Raw genomic sequence first — 19,929 nt, 5'->3', positions numbered from 1 at the left:
TTTATAGACGTAAGAGGGGCGTGGCTTGCTGTACGTCTTCCACGTACAAGACTTGTCAGGTGAACTGGAGTGCGTCGACGTTTGTACAGACGCCATGGTAGCTTGTACCTGGACCATAGAGGAGCCTGTAAAGAAGTTGTATTCCGCAAGGATGCCCGCGGGGAAGCCTGAAGTGTAACAGCATCCTCCCCCAAAGACTCCGCCAACCCCCCTGGCGGAATGGAAGCTCCTCAGAAGAACCGGACAATGCAAATTGGAGAGTGGCTCCCAAGTACGGTCCTCGGGCCCATACCCCTTCCAATCCACGAGGTAGAACGTACCCCTAGACACCCTGCAATCCAGGATACGCGAGACCTCATATTCCTCCTCACCATCCACCAAGATCGGCGAAGGACGAGTAGGCAGACAGGTCCCATGGATGAAAGGCTTGATGAAGGAGACATGAAAGACTGGATGTATGCGCCATGATCGTGGCAGAGAAAGCTTAACTGCCACAGGATTGATGACATCAGTAATGACATAGGGTCCCACAAGTTTGGGCAGAAGTGAGCGTTTGCCTGCAATTCGCAAATTGCGGGATGATAACCACACCTTCATGCCACTGCGATAAACTGGAGCAGGTGATCGATTCACATCAGCATACTTCTTGGCACGATCTTGAGCTCGGAGTAAATGACAGCATACATCCCGATGAATCTTATCGAGATCTCTGATGCAATCTTTTGCTGCAGGATTAATGGCCGGTAATACCGGATCAAGTGGAAGTGCCCTAGGATGACCACCATACAAGGCAAAAAAGGGAGAAACTCCAGTTGATGTATGCATAGAGTTGTTGTATGCAAATTCTGCATAAGGCAAAGAAGTAAACCAAGACTGTTGGTACTGAAGGCATAAACAGCGTAGATACTGTTCGATGGTAGCATTAGTTCTCTCGGTCTGCCCATCCGTTTGAGGATGGTAAGCCGAGGAATACCTGTCCTCAGTACCCAGAGAAGCTGTAAGAGCCTTCCAGAATTGTGACGTAAATTGTGTGCCACGATCGGAAACAATAACCGAGGGTAGACTAAAGAAACTAAACACATTTGTCAAGAACAGTTTCGCCAATTCTGGAGCTGCAGGCAAACCAGAACAAGGTATGAACAATGCAGATTTAGTGAAGTAATCAACGATTACCCAAATAGTGTCATAGCCCTGAACGTCAGGAAGTTCCACAATGAAATCCATTGACAGCATCTGCCAAGGTTTGTACGGCACAGGAAGAGGTTGTAACAATCCAACTGGTTTGGCTCTAGATGTTTTACACTGAGTGCATATGGAACAAGTCAAAATGTAATCCTTTACATCACGAACCATGGAAGGCCACCAAGCCCAACGCCGTAAGGCTTCGAGTTTTTTGACTTCCTGGATGTGCAGCAATCAACGAATCGTGAGACCACTGAAGCGCTAAATCTCTAGCTTGACGTGAGGGTATATAGACGCGCCCTTGAATGAATTGCTTATCCTGAATGATTTCCAGATTGAGGTCCGTGATCTCTTTTGGATGTTTTGAAACCCAATCAAGGATGATTGAACGCAAAGAGGGCTGAACCGAACAACCACAAACAACCTTGTTTGGTAGAGGAGGAAGAGCTTCGACCTGTTGAGACTGCCCACCCGCATGTAAGCGCGAGAGAGTATCAGCTGGAACTTGAGCTTTAGCAGGACGGTATGTGATAACAAATTGGTATTGTGAAAAGAATAAATGACACCGCGCCTGTCTAGCCGTAAGACATTTCATAGATTTGAAGGCTAACAGACTGCGGTGATCCGAGTACACAGTTACAAGGTGTTTGGCCCCCAAAAGATGATGCCTCCATTCCAAGAATGCGTCTCTGATGGCTAAAAGTTTGCGTTCTATGATGGAATAATTCTTTTCGTAACCTGTCAATTTACGAGAGAAATAGGCAACAGGATGAATCTCTCCCGAATGCGAACAGGTTTGAGACAATACCGCCTCAAGGGCATAACCTGAAGCATCAGCTTCAACAAAAAAAGGAAGCTCGGGATCAGGATGTTTGAGGACAGGAGGGGAAGTGAAGGCTGATTTTAATTGATCAAAGGCTCTCTGAGCTTCTGAGGACCATACAAATGATACTTTGGCACTTGTCAGAGAGGTAAGTGGTGCAGATATTTCAGAAAACCCATTGATGAAGCGTCTATAAAAGTTTGCAAATCCCAGGAATGATTGTAAAGATTTGACTGAATTGGGCACAGGCCATTCCAGGATCGCACTAATTTTGGATTGACTCATGCGCACTCCATTTTTAGTAAGGTCATATCCCACAAATTCCACCTCTGAGGCATGAAATATGCACTTTTCGGCTTTAACAAACAATCTATGTTCCCTTAGACGTTGGAGTACTGTCTTGACTTGTTTTTCGTGGTCTTCCTGGTTTTGAGAGTAAATCAAAATGTCATCCAGGTAGACAACAACAAATTGATCAAGAATGTCGTAAAACAGATCGTTCATGAAAGTTTGAAAGGTGGCCGGGGCATTACATAACCCAAAAGGCATGACAAGATACTCAAATAGACCGTAACGTGTTTTAAATGCGGTCTTCCATTCGTCCCCCTCTCTCATGCGGACGAGATTGTAAGCTCCTCTGAGATCAAGCTTAGTGAATATTTTGGAAGAACCCAATTGATCAAGAAGGACAGAAATCAGAGGAAGAGGATACTGGTATTTTATGGTTGCTGCGTTCAAAGCACGATAATCAATACAAGGACGTAGATCCCCTTCCTTCTTAGGGACAAAGAAAAGTGGTGATGAAATTGGTGATTTGGAAGGACGAATGAATCCCATGACCAAAGCCTTGTCTATGTAATCTTTAAGAACTTCGTCTTCTTTGAGAGTGAGGGAGTACACTCTGCCGGATGGTATTTTTACTCCCGGAATTAGGTCTATTGGGCAATCATAAGCTCTATGTGGGGAAAGAGTCTCCGCCATCCCTTTGTCAAAAACATCTGTGTAATCTGCATATTGAGAAGGTATCGCAGAGGTAACATTTTTAGAGACAGCTCCGATATGCATCGTAGGTGAAACTAGCGCCCTGACTGGACTATCATGGGTAATACCGAGTAATGTAGTACATCGAGTATTGCACATATTGGAAGGGAACTGAATCTGAGATGTCGACCAGTCGATGGCAGGATTATGAAGTTTCAACCATGGAATCCCAGAATGACTTTGTAAACTGGTGCTTTAATGATATCAAATGATATGTCTTCAGTATGGCCTTCATCAGTACTCATATGTAGTGGAACTGTTTGGTGAGTTACCATTCCTGAGACAAGGAGTGAACCGTCCACTGCATTCACTGTTTCAGGTATAGTTTTGCGAACCAGTGGTATTCTTAACATGGCGGCAAAACATTGATCAACATAATTACCTGTTGCACCTGAATCAATCACGGCTGTTGTCTGGAATGAAACACCATGATCTAAGGAAAATGTAACAGGTAGGCGGACTAAATGACTCAGATTCTGTAATGTAGAGTCCAAGGGTGAGTTTCCCGACATAGGGACTCTGTCTACTGTCGGGATTTGGCGTTTCCCGCCTTTCTTTTAGGTTTTTTGGTACACTCAGGTAATAAGTGATCAGAGGCCACACAATACATGCAGAGATTGTGTGATCGACAATATTCTCGTTGAGGAGGTGTAAGCGGTCCCCTAACCATCCCAATCTGCATAGGTTCAGGCGCAGGAGATGACGAGGCCTCTGCTGAAACCGTGCTGAACAATGCTGTTTTCTTTTCGCCGCGTCTTTCGGACTTACGAGCATCAATCTGAAGGACTAAGTCTAGCAGTTCCACAAATGCCGCGGGAACTACAGGAACAGTGGAGAGGATGTCCTTTAGTTCATCTGAGAGGCCTTGATAGAAGACAGCGGTCTTCTTTTCTTCAGGCCAGTCAGTTTCTGCTGCCAACTGATTGAATCGTGCCAAATAAACCAATAAGGAAACAATTCTTTGTGAATGTTTTAAGAGTTCCAGATCAGTGGCTTGAGTAGTATAACGTGTATCAAATACTTTACTCCTCATAGCAAGAAGGGCATCACAATTGTAGAGAACATGACTATTAGATTCCAACAACGGATTAGCCCATGCGGCTGCAGTGCCTCCCAAATGAGACAAAACAAAAGCCGCTTTGGTTGTAGATGTGGGAAATGAGGCGGGGCGACACAGAAAATGCAATTTGCATTGATTAATGAAGGTTCGGTATTGTTTAGGGTCGCCTAGGAAGCGTTCAGGAGGAGCTAGAAGGAACTGGGTTGTAAGCATGATCGGGTTTGGTTCCTGCTGTGGAGGTGGAAAGCCTGAACCTGATGCTGTAGCTCCAGCACCAGCCATCTGTGACGCTGGTGTGGTAACCAAAGACTGAATGGCGTCCATGCGTTGGCGCAGTGCTTCTTGTGCATTGGTCAAGTCGGTATGTAGATCCGTGACCATTTGCACGATTTGATTCAAAGCATCACTGGTCTCTGTGGACATTTTTCTGGCTCCTAATTCTGTTACTCACCACTCCGAATATGCAGAGAAAGTGACCTTGCAGATGTTGGTGATATAAGATTCCGAATTCAGCCTTCCATCCCAGCTCCCCTGAGTATAAGACTCAGGCTTCCTCAAAGAGGGGCTCTTTTTCACAATGTAGCTCTCTGCTGTTTTAGTTAGAACAGACAGAGATGTCAATTGAGTAAAAGAGCGGGGAGAATACACACCGCCAATACCAATGCTGCAAAATAATACCAAAATATTAGACAGTGTTGATATATACAAGTGATTAGAACAGTTGAAATGATTGGACAACTACCTAGATAGATATTGGAGTGGAGTTGAGTTTCCCCGGGATGATCTAAATAAAGAATAACACAAATGAGTGGAATTGAACTAAATCGGTATCGGTTCCCACTATAGCTATAGAATTGATAACAACTGACCTGAATAAAGATAATGGAGTGAGAGGAGTCCAGGGTACCGCAGACAACGACAGGAGAAAATAACAAACTGGGAAGTTAGTACAGGGAAGTAACCCCGAACGGCACGAGGGACGCACTAGTGCCGGGTTGGTGCAGTTCAGGAGAGCGTTCATATGCACTTAAGAGCAATCTCACAGGAAAGTCACTCAATGTCCCAGCATCCAACAGAAGACAATATCCATGGAAGACAATAGGTATGTACCTGGGTTCACGAGTATAGTTGAGTAGCTGTTGAGATGATCCGGATAGTAGACAGCAAATTGATGTGCAGAGCGGCAACCAGGAAAGAACCGCAAGACACAGAAGAGAGCCGTATCCAATAGTGTTCCGAGTCCAACAACCAAACAAGCACGACAGGAATAAAGGAGGAGACGAAGGCAATCCAAATTTCAGGCAAAGGGTCAAAACCAGGAGTTCAGATAAGGATTCGTGTAGGGAGACACGAAGAGGAAACGGACGAAACCGCGTGTAGCTGGTAACGTTAATTAGCAGCAACGAGCCCCTTGGAAGACGTTGGTTTTATAGACGTAAGAGGGGCGTGGCTTGCTGTACGTCTTCCACGTACAAGACGTGTCAGGTGACCTGGAGTGCATCGACGTTTGTACAGACGCCATGGTAGCTTTACCTGGACCATAGAGGAGCCTGTAAAGTAGTTGTATTCCGCAAGGATGCCCGCGGGGAAGCCTGAAGCCTGAAGTGTAACAGAAAGTTTGGTCTCCTTGCTACTGTTATGTTGGCGTGGACACGAGGGTGTGGGGCAAGATAGGGGGGGTTTGGGTCTAATGTAATGTTTATTTTTGTTTTACAAAATGCTAATAAAAACCAAAGGTTAAAATAAGTCTATAGCTAAAATGCTACCTTTGTGTCCGACTCCTTAATGCACCTTGCCACAGCTGACACGATTGCCCTCGATCACTCGGCAGTCAGAAGCCACACTCCTCATGCTTTTGCTGCAGCTTCAAGTTCTGCATAACAATATAAGAAACAGGCAAATTACCTATTAGTCAGTATCTATGGTCTTGATGAAGATCCCCCTATGAGGAGAATAATTTTAAGATGACTTCATATCATCGAGTAGAATATAGAATGTTGTACATTTGTAAAAAGCAGTAAGGCAATATCTAGATGTTGTACTGCATTGGATTGTAAATGACAAGAGACTAATGGTACATATGCCAGATAGTCATATCAGGGACATTAGAGACACGAGTATTGAATCAAATAGATTTTATGATTTACATATGAGAAATGAAGTCTGTATGGTTTTGATGGTTTTATTAGGATTGTTCTTCATTTTATGGATATTATGATGTATTTTCTTTTTTAGAGTATGTGTAAAGTTTCTTATGTAAACTATATCACATTAAATACATTTATCAAAAATTGGCTTAGAGTTCTGTAAACTGCAAACTCAAATTTTCCAATGTCTTTCTGTCTTGCAGAGTGTTAATTTCCAAATGCATTGCTTGGTTATGGATCGTTTCTTCTGTGTACCATGATAATGGATATTATGCATTATCTTTTTCAGCTATTTACAGAATATGGGCGCCTTGCTATGGATGAGATTTTCCTAAAGCCTTTCCAGGTATGGATTCTACAGTGTGATCATAGTACTCTCCCTTCTATACTTTCTGGACCCTTTTGTGTGTGCTATTTTGACCTAATCCACCCTCTTTATGGCTTTGTGCATTTCTCTACGTCCCTGTTTAAACAGCAATTTGGGTTTTCTGCAATGATTAGTGGATTCAGGCACCCCTTTAACTATGAAGAAGGAACAAAGGGTGAGATGTAAATGTTCTGAACATTCTGAATGTACCTCGATTTCACCCATGTTTTAGCTTAAGATATGCAGAGTGCTAGTGCCTCTCTGAGGGGCTGCTGGCTAGTGATTACTCCGTGCCATTGGGTATCTTGGGGATAAACAGCACCAACTGCCCATCCTAGAAGTTATTATTGGTTTCCATATAGGTTTGAAGTTGTCGTGTGATACCCTTCTATGTATTTGTTTATAAGGAGGACAATGTTAAACTATCATATATTTAAAATTCTGATGCTTGTGTAATCTGCTTAGATCTTTTATTTTACATATCTCCCCTTAGCTTCCTTGGAGATCCCCATCACTACTGCTGGACTTTTTGTATTTTATTGACTTTGAAGCTGATTAAGGTTTTTCAACCTCATTCCCATACTGATTTCATTGTTGTCCTTTTTAGGTTTCCAGTACTAGGAGACTGCTCCCTTTGCTCTGGCTTCTGTGTTTTACTTATACGCACGCACGCACACACACACACTTATACACACACATATACACATACACACACACACACACACACTCTTATACACACCCACACACACACACTTCTACACACACGCACTTCTACACACACGCACTTATACACACGCACTTATACACACGCACTTATACACACACACTTATACACACACACTTACACACACACACACACACACACACACACACACACACACCCCCACCCACTTACACTTCATTGTGTCAGACGTAGAACTTTTGCTACATTCTTTGCATCTGCTGAATGGGCTAGTGGCAGTTTTTTTTTTTGCAATGTTAATGCAGGAACATATAATGAAAATGTCTACGTTTGTGTTTTCAATCGTACTCTAGATGTCATGGCCTTTTGTAGCAGTCCTTCTGCCTTGCAAGGTGCCGGAGCGGCCTCTTCCTTCATGCATCTTCCAAAGCTTTTTTCTGGAAACTGATGTGTGTCAGCTGGCAGGATGTGGGGTGGAGAGCAGTCTGCCCCAATCCACATTACTTCACTGATATGTCTGTTGCTGGACAAATTCTGGGAGGCTGGCTATCCATCAATGGACATCCATCTCCAAGTTTCAATGTTGAAATGTGGGCTAGATAAACACTACTCTGGTCTGGATTCAAAAAGGGGATATTGACACAGGAATTAAGTTGACCACTTCAACTCTCAAGAAATCCGAGGATGATGACGACGACGGGGGGATGCCAGAGGACTCCTGCAGGAACCACCATTGACTCAGCCAACCCCACCATGTTTCGGACATTGGTTCCACTCGGCAGGGGGAGAACTTTGCAAGGTGCCTCGCTCCCTTTGACTGGTTGGCCTAAACAGCCTGCTGTTCTCCTCAGCTGGCATCGCCATTACCGTGCAGAAGGTCCTTGCATCTTTGCAGTATATTTGCAACAATAACAACCCGCTTTGCTCCTCTGTAACAGCTTCTATCCAGCCTCTGTGCTGGAATTTTCATGGGTTCCTCTGTGTTCTGGTACAACACTGATACCCTGCTCTGCTGGCCTTCACCAGAAGATGAGGCTGCCGGCAACCTGCAGTCCAGCTGCTGAGGGAGGGCTTGCTGACCCTGTCTGGGGTCCATGCAAGATGTTCTTTCGTCCAGCCATTTGTGAGTCTCTACTATGTTGTGGGACTGATTCACTGTCTTTCCACTACCTTCAGGGGTCTCCAAAGGAACCAGAAGACAACTGTGGGTCAACGCCCTCAAATCCACAACCTCATGACAAAGCATGGCCCCAACAAAGGTGATGCAAGTCTTCCCCGGCAATTCTCGATCAACTGTGGGCGCTCCTACATTTGTTGGGGCTCCATAGGCTGAGATCCCTTATTGCTCTTGAACCATACTATCCCCATTGGGTTTGCATTGGGTGCAAAGTTCAGCTTACCTTGGCAGGTCAGTGGTGGTGGGGCCAATGCTTCTAGGATAAGTCCTCTTGGCCCCTTTCACGTGAAGTTCTGGAAGAGGTTTGTTTTTGGACGGAAGACAGACTTGTTTGATTTGGACAACATCACTGACGACGAGCACCATAGTTGGATTTCTGTTAGGCAGGGAATCCCTCGCCCCTTGTTATAGGGACAGATATAGCTTTTTTCTATAAGTTTAATAAAGTGTTGGTATAAAGCTTTTAACTAAAACATGGCGTCTGTGTGCAGTGTATTTTGTGTGTGCCCATGTCCATAATTTTCTTCAGGCCTCAGTGAAAGCTGCATTTTGATGTGAACCCGTAACGTGGTTCGTATTATTCCTTTGCAGCCAGCATTACACTGGCAAACATGTTTTCTTGCATCTGCATGGCTCCCGTCCTGACGCCCCTACCCCCTTACTGACGTGTTGTCTGTCTTGTCTCTTGTTTCTCACTGCACCCTGTGACCCACGGGCGAGCGGCGCTCTATAAAAATTACAATAAATAGATAAGGACTGTTTTGAAGAAGGTGTCAGCTGGTACTTGATAAAGCTGATAGGGAATCTTGCAAAGCTGAAGAAAAGTTATGGAGCTGTTTTTGCGCTTTCATGAGAAAGGGGAATGTTTTGTCTTTTGGGGTTGCCACAGGTAACTCCTGCCGGGGGCCCATGGGAAATATAAACAGGTAGAGACTTCGAAAGCCAGAAAGTGACCCTGGGAGACGGTCAGGCAGAAAGCTTCTGGGAAGCGTGGACACACTGCTTCCATGCCCTTTGATGCTAGGAACTCTCTGCCTGCCTGCTTTTCTGCCGATATTAGGATTTGTTTTGTGGTTGCTTCAACTGTGAGTATTTTTAGACTTTTTTTACATTCTTTATATGGGTAGTAATTATCCATTAATTTATTATGTTTATTCATGCATGTTTCTTGTGTTTAAAAGGCCACAAAGAGCCATTTTTGCAGTTTTTGTGTACATAATTGTCCTTCAGTGTTTAAGGTTTCTTAATATCGTGTGCTGGGGCTGTGAACTATTTGCTGTGCACTTTTGAAGCAAAACTGTTGGTTAGAAATGCCAGCCCTTTGTCCATCTCCTTTTTTTGTCCTACCACAGTGGCCTCTTTTAATGTCACTCATTTGTGACACTGAAGAACGTTTTGGGACACCTAAAGACTCTGGGACTCTTGCTACATAGGGATTGGTCTTCTGGACCAGAATACACTCTGTTTTGAACAGCCTTATAAGAGTATTGGTATTTTAACATGTTTTCCTTACTTGAGCAAATACAGTATACAGTATAACAGTATATCATCTGTGTGAAATGCTAAAGTAAGTAGCAACCCATAATGGGTTGCTAAACTGTGTTGTGTATTTGTATAGAACTATTTGTACTTCATATGAATTGTATAAAATGTGGCTTAATGTAATAGAGTAATACATTGGAGTATTTCTGTACTCCCCTTTTAAGTGGTGTATTTTATTCATCATATTTGTGAGTGTTAACTGTACTAATAACAGTATTCCCTCCCTCCTTAGTTCAGCATGTCCGCTCAGCCTTGCTACCACCAAGAGAGTGGTTAAGGTCAACTCTGGTTGAGACATCCCTGTTGCCCCAGGTTGGCTTCTCCAAGTCATACCTTGGGCAATAACTTTGCAAAACACTCTTAACAAAGTTTCATATTATTCCATGGCCAAAGGCGGGAAGAAATTAATCTGCCTGAATTGAGAATTGCGAGACGGGCATGGTATCAAGAGAGACACAGACGCAATTGTTATAGTTTATTTACTTTAATGCTGGGGTTGGTGTAATACCTAACTGGCCCCAACTCTAAAGGGACAGTTCCCCCAACTGATGTTTCTAAGGGCCGTCGATGTCGGAAAGTCCAAAACTAAAATCTGTCTGTGTCTAAATCTATGCTTGCTCTCACTCTCTGATAAATGTTAGGAAGCCTCTTTTTAAACTTTTATTTTTGTTGGCAGAGGCATATAGCAAATGCATACATCAGAGCAACCAGTGAGTTTAATACATGCATAAATGAATACAGTGGTAGAAAAAGACAATGATCTAACAGCAGGTGGGGAATAAGGCATCATGGTGTGTCATAATGCGTCAGCACATTAATGAGAGGTCTGGGAGGAACTATACACAGAGAAAGTCTCGTCCAGGCTATGCAAGTAACTGTTGAAAGCATTCAAAATGTTTTTAGGGCGGGAGCGAGGTGGGATCATACTAAGGAACTCCTCTTCACAATTTACGGTACCATGTGAGTAGGTTTAACCACTTCTGGAATGAGGGGGCAGAAGAGCTCTTCCAGTTCTGTAGAACACACTTCTTGGCCACTATGCAGCTCACATTCAGAAATTTGGCCATACGTTTAGCCCCCTCAGCCTGCCATACCCCGAACAAAACTCCCACCGGGTCTGGGTCAATAACAGTGTCACTGATTTCAGATAGTGTCTCCAGGATCCTGCCCCAGAAGCCCGCCAACCTCGGGCATTCCCAGAACATGTGTAAATGATCAGCGCCCTCTGTACCACAGTGAGGGCAGGATTGCAGGGTGGTTCCAGCAAACCTGGAAATCCTCTGCGGGGTATAATACAGTCTATTTAACTGTTTGTATTGTATGGTTCGGTAGCGAAAGTTGAGGGAGACTCTTGTTAGTGTGTGAGCACATTTTCCCCCATAGGTGGTCAGTGAGCTCCAAATCCAGTTCGGTTGCCCAGTCATCCCGGGCCCTGGAGAGTTAGGACGGGGCACCCATCAGCAAAAGCTTGTACAGTGAAGAGACCACACCACGGGCGCCACCCGAATTAGCAATATAGGCAATCCCTGGGTAGTCCGGGGGTTCGTTAGGAAAATCAGGCCAAGCGGTTCGGAAGGCGGCGCGGAGTCTGTAGAATTGCAGAAATTCCAATGCTGAACCTGAATGGCCCGGCTTCCACGTCTGTGGAGTTATAAACTGCCCATCCGGGTAGAAGTCAGTCAGAGCGAGGTACCCCAGGGCCTCCCAATGTCGCGCCAGGGCTGTCATGTGTGGGTTCCAGCCCGGGAAATCTCCAGGCGGGGAGCCACTTGTAGTATGGCTGCTGTTCGGCACAAGCCTTGAATATTCGACCCCAAGCATGCACAGTGGTTTGGACCGGGTCAATGGGCGAGTCCGGTATATACTGCTGGTGTAGTATTAATGACATTACGTTAGTGCTAGCTGCCACCAGAATTTCCAGCTTGACATGAGGGCGAGGATGGGGCCCAGGATACCAATTAGAAACAAATTGCACTTGTGCCGCGAGCCAATACCGCTGCAGGTCAAGGGCGGTGAACCCCCCTCTATCGTAGGGGAGTGTCCTGTCAGACCATTTTTTACGCACAGCGCCAGAGTGCCATAAGAACTGCGCACAATTTGTGCAGGCTTGTAAAGTATTTCTTCCCTGGCCAGACGGGGACATTATTGAATATGTACAATTGCTTGGGGAGCAGTACCATCTTAATAAGTGAGAGTCTCCCGGCAAGTGACAGTGGAAGGGAGCACCATCGCGCCATTTTGGCTTCAGGCTGCTGTGCCGCGGCCAGGTAGTTGTCTGCTAGCAATGTGTCCTTGGTCAGGGACACTTGGACCCCCAGGTACTTAATCCCATCGTGTGACCAGCGGAGTGGATACTCAGTGGCAGGTTGTTGGGTGGAACTGGTGAGGGGAAAGAGCTCAGATTTGGTGTAATTTAAAGTGAATCCAGAGTGTGTACCTATGCGGGTGATCTCGCGTAAAATTGGATCGAGGTGAATAGCGGGGTCTATGATGAACAATAACTCATCATCTGCATAGAGCAAAATTATTTCAGGAGTGTCTTTCAGCCGTATCCCCCTGCGTGAGTGGCGGGCCCTGATGTGGTCTGCCATTGGCTCTATCGCCAGGGCAAAAAGGATCTGGGAGAACGTACATCCCTGTCGGGTGCCTCTGAAGAGTGGGATCAGGCCCGACGTCAGGGAATTGACTCGAACTCTGGCCACTGGAGAAGTATATAGTAATTTAATATATCCAATCATGTTAGGCCCGATGCCCATATTTTCGAGTACTGGCCACATGTACTTCCAGGACACCATATTGAATGCCTTCTGGGCATCAAGTGTGACCGCTACTGCATTTGTGCCCTGATCAATCCGCACCATGACATTGAGCAGCCTTCTGATGTTATGGGATGTGGATCGCCCAGGTACGAAGCCTGATTGGTCGTCATGGACCATGTATGACAAGGAAGTCTCTTTTTAAAGAAAAATAGTGATTCAAAAAGAAATAAATACCAATGCTGGTTTCAGCTGGTCTTCGCACCAGGTGTGGCTTGGTCAGTATCATCAAAGATGTGCACAATCAAAAAGAGATTGCTTGTTTGCTCTCCTCCACAATGTTCTTGCACTCTGTTCAAACAACTCCCAATGTCTTTAGTTCCTGCAGATTCCCTTCCCCAGGCTTCAATTCTTCCAAGTTTCAGACAAAACCAAAATATAAAAGTTTCTTTCAGACTTCTCGAGTTCCTGTCCCCAAGCTTATGCCTCCTTGTTTCACCAAATACATATTCACCTTTGTTAGGCCTCTTAGGGTTCCCTTCCCTGAGCTCAGGCCCCTTCAGTTTCCAACACAAAATTCAGCTTGTCAAGATGTGCCTTTTTTCTTATTTACAGTTCCTTTTGCACACAACCTTCTCATGTGGTAATATCAGAGACTTCCAAAAATGCTAGGTTCTTTCCTCCTCCCAAGCGCAACCACTTTCAGGTGCTACCTGCACCCCTTTGTTATCTTCACCTTTGCTGTGCATACTTTCACCTTTTTTGTCTCTCTTCTCGCACCTTGTCGTGGCCATGGCACCTTCCTTTGGTTCACTTTCTCTTCACTGTGCCTCTTGCACATTTACTTCTTTAATTTTGTGCACCCTTGCACCTGTCCTTTTCCTTATTATGCCTCTTGCACACTTGTTTCTTTTTTTTTTTAATGTAGTTCATTACAAACTTTTTTAAAAAAAGAACAAATCGAAATAGTACATTTCATAATCCACACACAACATTAAAAGAGCACATTCGGATGTACAAAAAAAATCTGAACTTTTTAGAGAGAGAAAGAAAGCACACAAAACTTTTGAACCTTCTGGAACAATTCAACGAGGGTTCGTAGTTATTGGTGCTAGCGAGTCACTTCCTCATCTTTCCACTTATGGTCTAAATGCTGGTCACTAAAGTTTCCTCGCTAAAGTGTACTAGGTCAGCATAATTTCTGCCATAGTACTTTCCAATTTCTCAAGAAAAAAAGTTAGGGTGAATACTCATTTGAAGTCTGAACCTTCTGAAATAATGTTCCACCAGTCTCGAACTTGCAGGTGCGGTCTCTTTACAATTTCCAATCCCAGGTGAACCTTTCTTAGGTTTCCTAGTTTTTCACAATATAACACAAGATGTTTTAGCTTTTCCTTCTTTTTTTTGCAAAATCTACACTCCACAGGAGCATCTTTAACTTTGGTTCTTATATTCATAATTGTTTTATTTTTAAACAGGTTCAACCGAAATTTAAAATGAAATATTTCTTCTTTTAATACAAGGGAAGTTTTGGAGATATTTGGGTAGAGTATTAAATGCTCGTTCTTCGGTCGCATTTTCTTTCATGCATCTGTGTGCTGCTCTTTGATCTTTCGCACCAATCTTGCTCCCGCAGCTTTTTTTTTTCTACAGCGTTCGGATTCTGAATCAGTAATACTTGATCTGTTTGTAGTTGGTTTAAGGTGTTCATGGAAGCTTGTTTCCACATTTGCAATATAGATTTCGAGGGGATTGGGTCCTCCGACGTATTCCATATCTATGACATGTAATCACCACAGCTGTGCTGCTTCGGAAACTTTTTTCGGCGTCTGCGTCCTGCGTCGATGACGTTGATGCGCCGTCGTCGAGGACCTCCTCCGACGTCTGACGTCATCCGATGTGATAAGTAGGACGCACGACGCCTGTAGCCTCAGTTCCGTTTTTTCCGCGAACGTGTTGCTTCGTGAATCTCGGTTAACGCCTCGACTCTTTGGAGTTCTGTTCTTCTCGGTTCTTCGAACCTGTTAGTTTTGTGAAAATCCTTTGTGTGAAGATGTCCTCTACTTCGTCTACGACCCCACGTCCGGGCTTCAAGAAGTGCGGGGAGTGTGGGTCCAAGATGTCGGTGACGGACTCGCACGACGCCTGCCTCTGGTGCCTCGGGGGAGGCCCACGACACGGATGACTGTATCGACTGCCAGTCGCTCACGTCCAAAGCCTTACGCGAACGTAAGAAGAAGTTGTCGGTAGGTCGGGTGTCCAAGCCCCGGAAGTAGAGGTCTGCGGGGCTTTCGACGGATGATTCGAGGGGTGACTCTCCGCGTCATCGTCGGAAGTCTCATGGGTCTCCTTCTAGGAGTCGGTCTCGCCACTCCTCAGCCTCTTCGAGGCATTCTCGGAAGCGCTGACACCGGTCGTCTTCCAGGTCCTCTTCGGAGGACTGTGCCCGGCACGTCGCTTACCCCACCAGCCGTGCGACGCCGGAGGAATGGGCTTCCTTTGGGAAGAAAATGCTGGCGATTCTTGAGTCGCAGGGTACTAAGCCGTCCGCGCCCCGAGTGGGGTCGGTCGTGAGAGGTCGAGAGACACCGCTCGCAAGAGTGGTCGGCACGAGTCACGGGAGAGGTCCCGTTCGGACAAGGAGACTCGTTCTCGACGTACCCGTTCCAGGTCCCGGTCCTCGACGCGTTCGAGACCGTGTGCACCTGTGAGGTCTTCGAGGAAGACATCGACGTTTGAGGCGTCGAGGGGGTCGACAGGCTTTCTCGAGGCTCCGGCTCTGAGGAAGTCGTCGAAGCCGTTGACGCTCAGGTCGTCGAAGGACACGCTCGGGGCTCCGGCTTCGAGGGCTGACGTCGACGCCGATTTCCTCGACGCCGATCCTCTCGGCGCCGATGCCTGTTCTCTCGGCGCCGATTTGCTCGACGCCTTTCGTGTCGGAGGTACCCCGTGGCACGGGGGAACCCCCTAGGAAGGCTCTGGTTAAGAGCAAGCACTCTCGGGTGCCTTCTTTTCACCACCTGGAATATATTTCAGAGGCGGATGAGGATTCTGATGGCCTGGTTCCTAGTCAGGTTCCAGATGAAATTGTCTCGGGCCATAGTCAGTTTGACGATTTGAGGCAGTCACTGCATGATGCCAGTGGACTGGACACCTCTCCGGAGGTGGAGTTTTGTAGGCCTGAGCCTGGCTCTCATGCCGATTCCTCGTACCGGCGCCTTATGGCTAGGGTTTCTGAGTACTTGGGATGGTCTGCTCCCCCAGGGGAGTTTGTGCAGGATGATCTAACGGACATCCTTGATGTTGGTCCCCCAACTGACCCGGTACTGCCGTTCCATATGGCTTTACAGAGAAGGGTGGCGGCGGCTTGGACTGCTCCGGAGAGTCTCTCGGCGGTGGGCAGATCCTTGTCGTGAAAATAACGTCCAGCCAGTAGGGACCCCTGCTACTTGACCAGGCACCCCACTCCGGAGAGTTTGGTGGTGCAGGCGGCCACGGCCCCGGCAAAGCAGGCGTCGTACCCTACCATCCCTCCTGATAGGGACGACAAACGTTTTGATGGCTGGGCGAAGAAAGTGTTTTCTTCTGGTGGTATGGCGCTTCAGGCGGCCAACTCGTTTCACACACACTCTGTGGAACTGTGTTGCGTTAGCGGCTGAACATATTCCCGAAGGGGACAAACAGGATGGTTTCCTTGCTATGGTCCAGGATGTTAAGGATGCCATGTGTGAGTCCGTTCAGTCGGGTTTGGACTTAGCTGAATGCGTCAGTAGGTCCATGGCGGCGAGCACCGTGATACGCAGGTTTGCGTGGTTGCGGAAGTCAGGGTTTGCTCCTTATGTGCAGTCCCAGCTCCTCAACATGCCCTTTGACGGTGAACACCTTTTTGGCAGCAAGGCTGACCAGAGCCTTGAGAGGTTGCAGACCTCAAAAGCTGCAGTGAAGTCGTTGGGCGCTGCAGTTCGCCAACCTCCGCCTTTTCGTCCTAGGGGACAGCAGTGGAGGGGTGGTTCCTTTCGCTATTCCTCGTCCTTCAGTAAAGCGAGAGGAGCTGGCAGTCAAAGAGGCCAAGGCAGGGGTACCAGAGGTGGACGACAGGGTACCCGTGGTGCCAAGGCCGCTCGGGCAGTTGCCTCGTGCTGCAGCCGCTCCCACTCAGTCATGAGGCCATGTCCCATGGTTCGCCGGTTGGAGGAAGGCTGGCGCAGCATCTTGTAGAGTGGCAAGCCATTACTTCAGATGTGTGGGTTCTGGAGATCATAACCCACGGCTACTGTCTTCCCTTTCGGCACAGGCCTCGCGACAATCCACTGGGGAACCTCTCTTTGCAGAGTCCGGATCCGCTCCTTGCGCAGGAAATTCAAGCCCTGCTGGAGAAAGGCGCCATAGAACTGGTGCCTGTAGCAGAGAGGAACAAGGGATGGTATTGCCCTTATTTTTTGATTTCGAAGAAAGACGGGGGATTGAGAACCATCATGGACTTGCGCGGTTTGAACAAACTCCGCAGGAAGGACAAGTTCAAGATGGTTACTCTCTCTCAAGTCCTCCAGGCCCTTCAGCTTCAGGACTGGTTGGTGTCACTCGACCTCAAGGATGCTTACTTCCATGTGCCGATCCATCCCAAGCACAAGAAGTACCTGAGGTTCGCGGTTGGCGACTCGCACTTTCAGTTTCGGGTCCTGCCGTTCGGATTGACCTCCGCCCTGAGGGTTTTCACCAAGCTCATGGTGGTGGTGGCAGCGCATCTCAGGCAAGGGGGGATTCACGTCTACCCCTACCTGGACGATTGGTTGATCAGGGGGAGCTCTCCCGAGCAAGTCCTGGATCATCTGTCCGTCACCTGCCACTCCCTTCACAGGCTGGGCTTCTCCCTCAATTTAAAGAAGTCCCATTTGACGCCAACACAGCGGCTCCAGTACATCGGAGCAGTGCTCGACACTTCCCTGGGGCAGTGTTTTCTTCCCCAGGTGAGGGCTCTTCACATTCAGCAGATGGTGCACAAGTTTCAGCATGCCCAGAGGCTCCCAGCATTCGAGTTCTTGAGGTTGCTCGGCCTCATGGCATCCTGCATTCTTCTGGTGCCAGAGGCTCGCCTGCGGATGAGATTTTTGCAGTGGGCACTCAAGACGCAATGGTCGCAGTCCTCCGGCAGGATGTCGGACCCGGTTCAGGTGCCGCCCTCGGTCGCCCGGGACCTTCTGTGGTGGGCCGTCGAAGGCAACTTGATGAAGGGGGCTCCATTTTGGCTTCCCTGGCCGGAGGTGACGATCATGACGGATGCATCCCTCACGGGATGGGGAGCTCATGCCAACGGGCTGACAGCGGTCGTTGGTCTCCGTCGGAGTCCAGACTCCATATCAATCTGTTGGAGCTGAGGGCCGTCAGGCTAGCCCTGAAGGCTTTTCTGCCGACTGTGCGAGGAAAGAGTGTCCTGATCCTGACGGACAACACTGGCCAGGCACTACCTCAACAAAAAGGGGGGGGCAGGGTCACTTCCTCTGTGCAGGGAGGCGATGCAGCTCGAGTTCTGGGCCATCCAGCAGGAAGTTTCGATCTCGGCAGTTCATCTGGCCGGAGACGAAAACGTGACGGCGGACGCTCTGAGCAGGCAGAGCGCGATCTCTCACGAGTGGGAGTTGGCTCAGGAGATTCTCCTGGAGATCTTCGCCCTTTGGGGGACCACTCAAGTGGATCTCTTCGCCTCCAGTGTCAACTGGAAGTGCGAGAGGTTTTGCTTGCGGGAATTTCCTCCAAAAGGAGCCTTAGGAGACGCGCTCGTGATGGAGTGGTCATTCCCGCTGCTGTACGCGTTTCCTCCAGTCCCCGTCATCCCGCAAGTGCTGCGGAGGTTACGGAAGTTCGGTTCCCGGATGATCCTCATTGCCCCGGCGTGGGCTCGGAGGACATGGTACCCGGACCTTCTCGACTTGTCCATCTGCCCTCCACGTCGTCTTCCCTACCGAGATGATCTGCTCTCACGGGAGGGGGGTCAGGTTCTCCATCCAGAGGTCAGATCCCTCAACCTTCACGATTGGCTTCTGAAAGGTTGAGGTATAAGGATTGGGACCTCCCTGAAGACGTGATGGAGGTGTTGCTTTCGGCCCGAAGGCCAGCAACAAAGTCTCTGTACCGTGGCCGTTGGCGTAAGTTCTGCGACTGGTGCAGAGTTCAGAATGTGGATCCTTTTGCATGTGACATCCCCATGGTTCTGTCCTTTTTACTTTCTTTGGCCCACAGGGGCTTGCAAGTGGGTACCATTAAAGGTTACCTGGCGGCGCTGTCCATCTTTAAGCGCTCGTCTGAAGAGTGTTCTTACTTTAAAATCCCTTTAATTTCACAGTTTCTGAAAGGGCTCACTAATGTGTTCCCTCCGTCACCTTTCCTGGTGCCCGGTTGGGATTTAAACCTTGTTCTTAAGTTTCTTATGGGTGCTCCGTTTGAGCCTTTACATTCTTGCCCTTTGAGGCTGTTAACTCTGAAAACTGTGTTTTTAGTTGCGGTTACTTCCGCTCGCAGAGTGAGTGAGTTACAGGCACTTTCAGTTAAGTCACCCTTCACTGTATTTCACAAGGACAGGGTTGTCCTTAGAGTTCGTCCTTCTTTTCTTCCGAAGGTAGTGACGGAATTTCATTTGGCCCAGAAGGTTGTTCTTCCGGCATTCTATCCTCCTCCGCATCCTGGTAAGGAAGAGGAGAGGCTCCATAGGCTTGATCCTAGGAGAGCTTTAAGCTTTTATGTTTCACGCATGTCCCGGGTCAGAGTGGACGATCAACTCTTTATTGGTTACGCTGGAAAGCGTTTGGGGCAAGCTGTGACGAAACAGACTTTGTCTCGCTGGATTATTTTGGCCATCTCGGAGTGTTACCGCTTGGCGGGTAAAGACCCACCGGCTGGCTTGCGGGCCCATTCTACCAGGGGTATGGCTGCATCTACTGCCCTGCAGAGGGGTGTTCCTATTCACAACATCTGTGATGCAGCCACCTGGGCTTCAGTACATACATTTGTACGTCACTATTCCCTCGATTCCATCCGAGGACAGGATCTGGCCTTTGGCAAGGCGGTCCTTTGCTCTGCTATTTGATTGGCTATTCTAAATTTTGATTCTAAATTCTTTTCCTCCTCCTTGCTCTGGTACTGCTTTGGGAGTCTGTC

At 47.5% G+C, this 19,929-nt stretch overlaps 1 protein-coding gene across 1 annotated transcript in view; it reads left to right on the top strand.

Annotated features, from left to right (window-relative positions):
* Window positions 1-19,929, top strand: part of ATL3 (atlastin GTPase 3) — a 1,042,039-nt gene that overhangs the window by 443,885 nt on the left and 578,225 nt on the right. The window contains exon 6 of the mRNA XM_069645000.1: window positions 6,543-6,599. Within this exon, the coding sequence (XP_069501101.1) occupies window positions 6,543-6,599 (57 nt within the window). The remainder of the gene's footprint in view (window positions 1-6,542; window positions 6,600-19,929) is intronic.

This window comes from Ambystoma mexicanum, chromosome 2p, assembly GCF_040938575.1.
Source record: "Ambystoma mexicanum isolate Mex_15411 chromosome 2p, UKY_AmexF1_1, whole genome shotgun sequence".
In the NCBI taxonomy this organism is placed as follows: domain Eukaryota; kingdom Metazoa; phylum Chordata; class Amphibia; order Caudata; family Ambystomatidae; genus Ambystoma; species Ambystoma mexicanum.
Note: the sequence above shows the minus strand (reverse complement) of the source record. Positions and strands in the feature narration are given on the sequence as shown.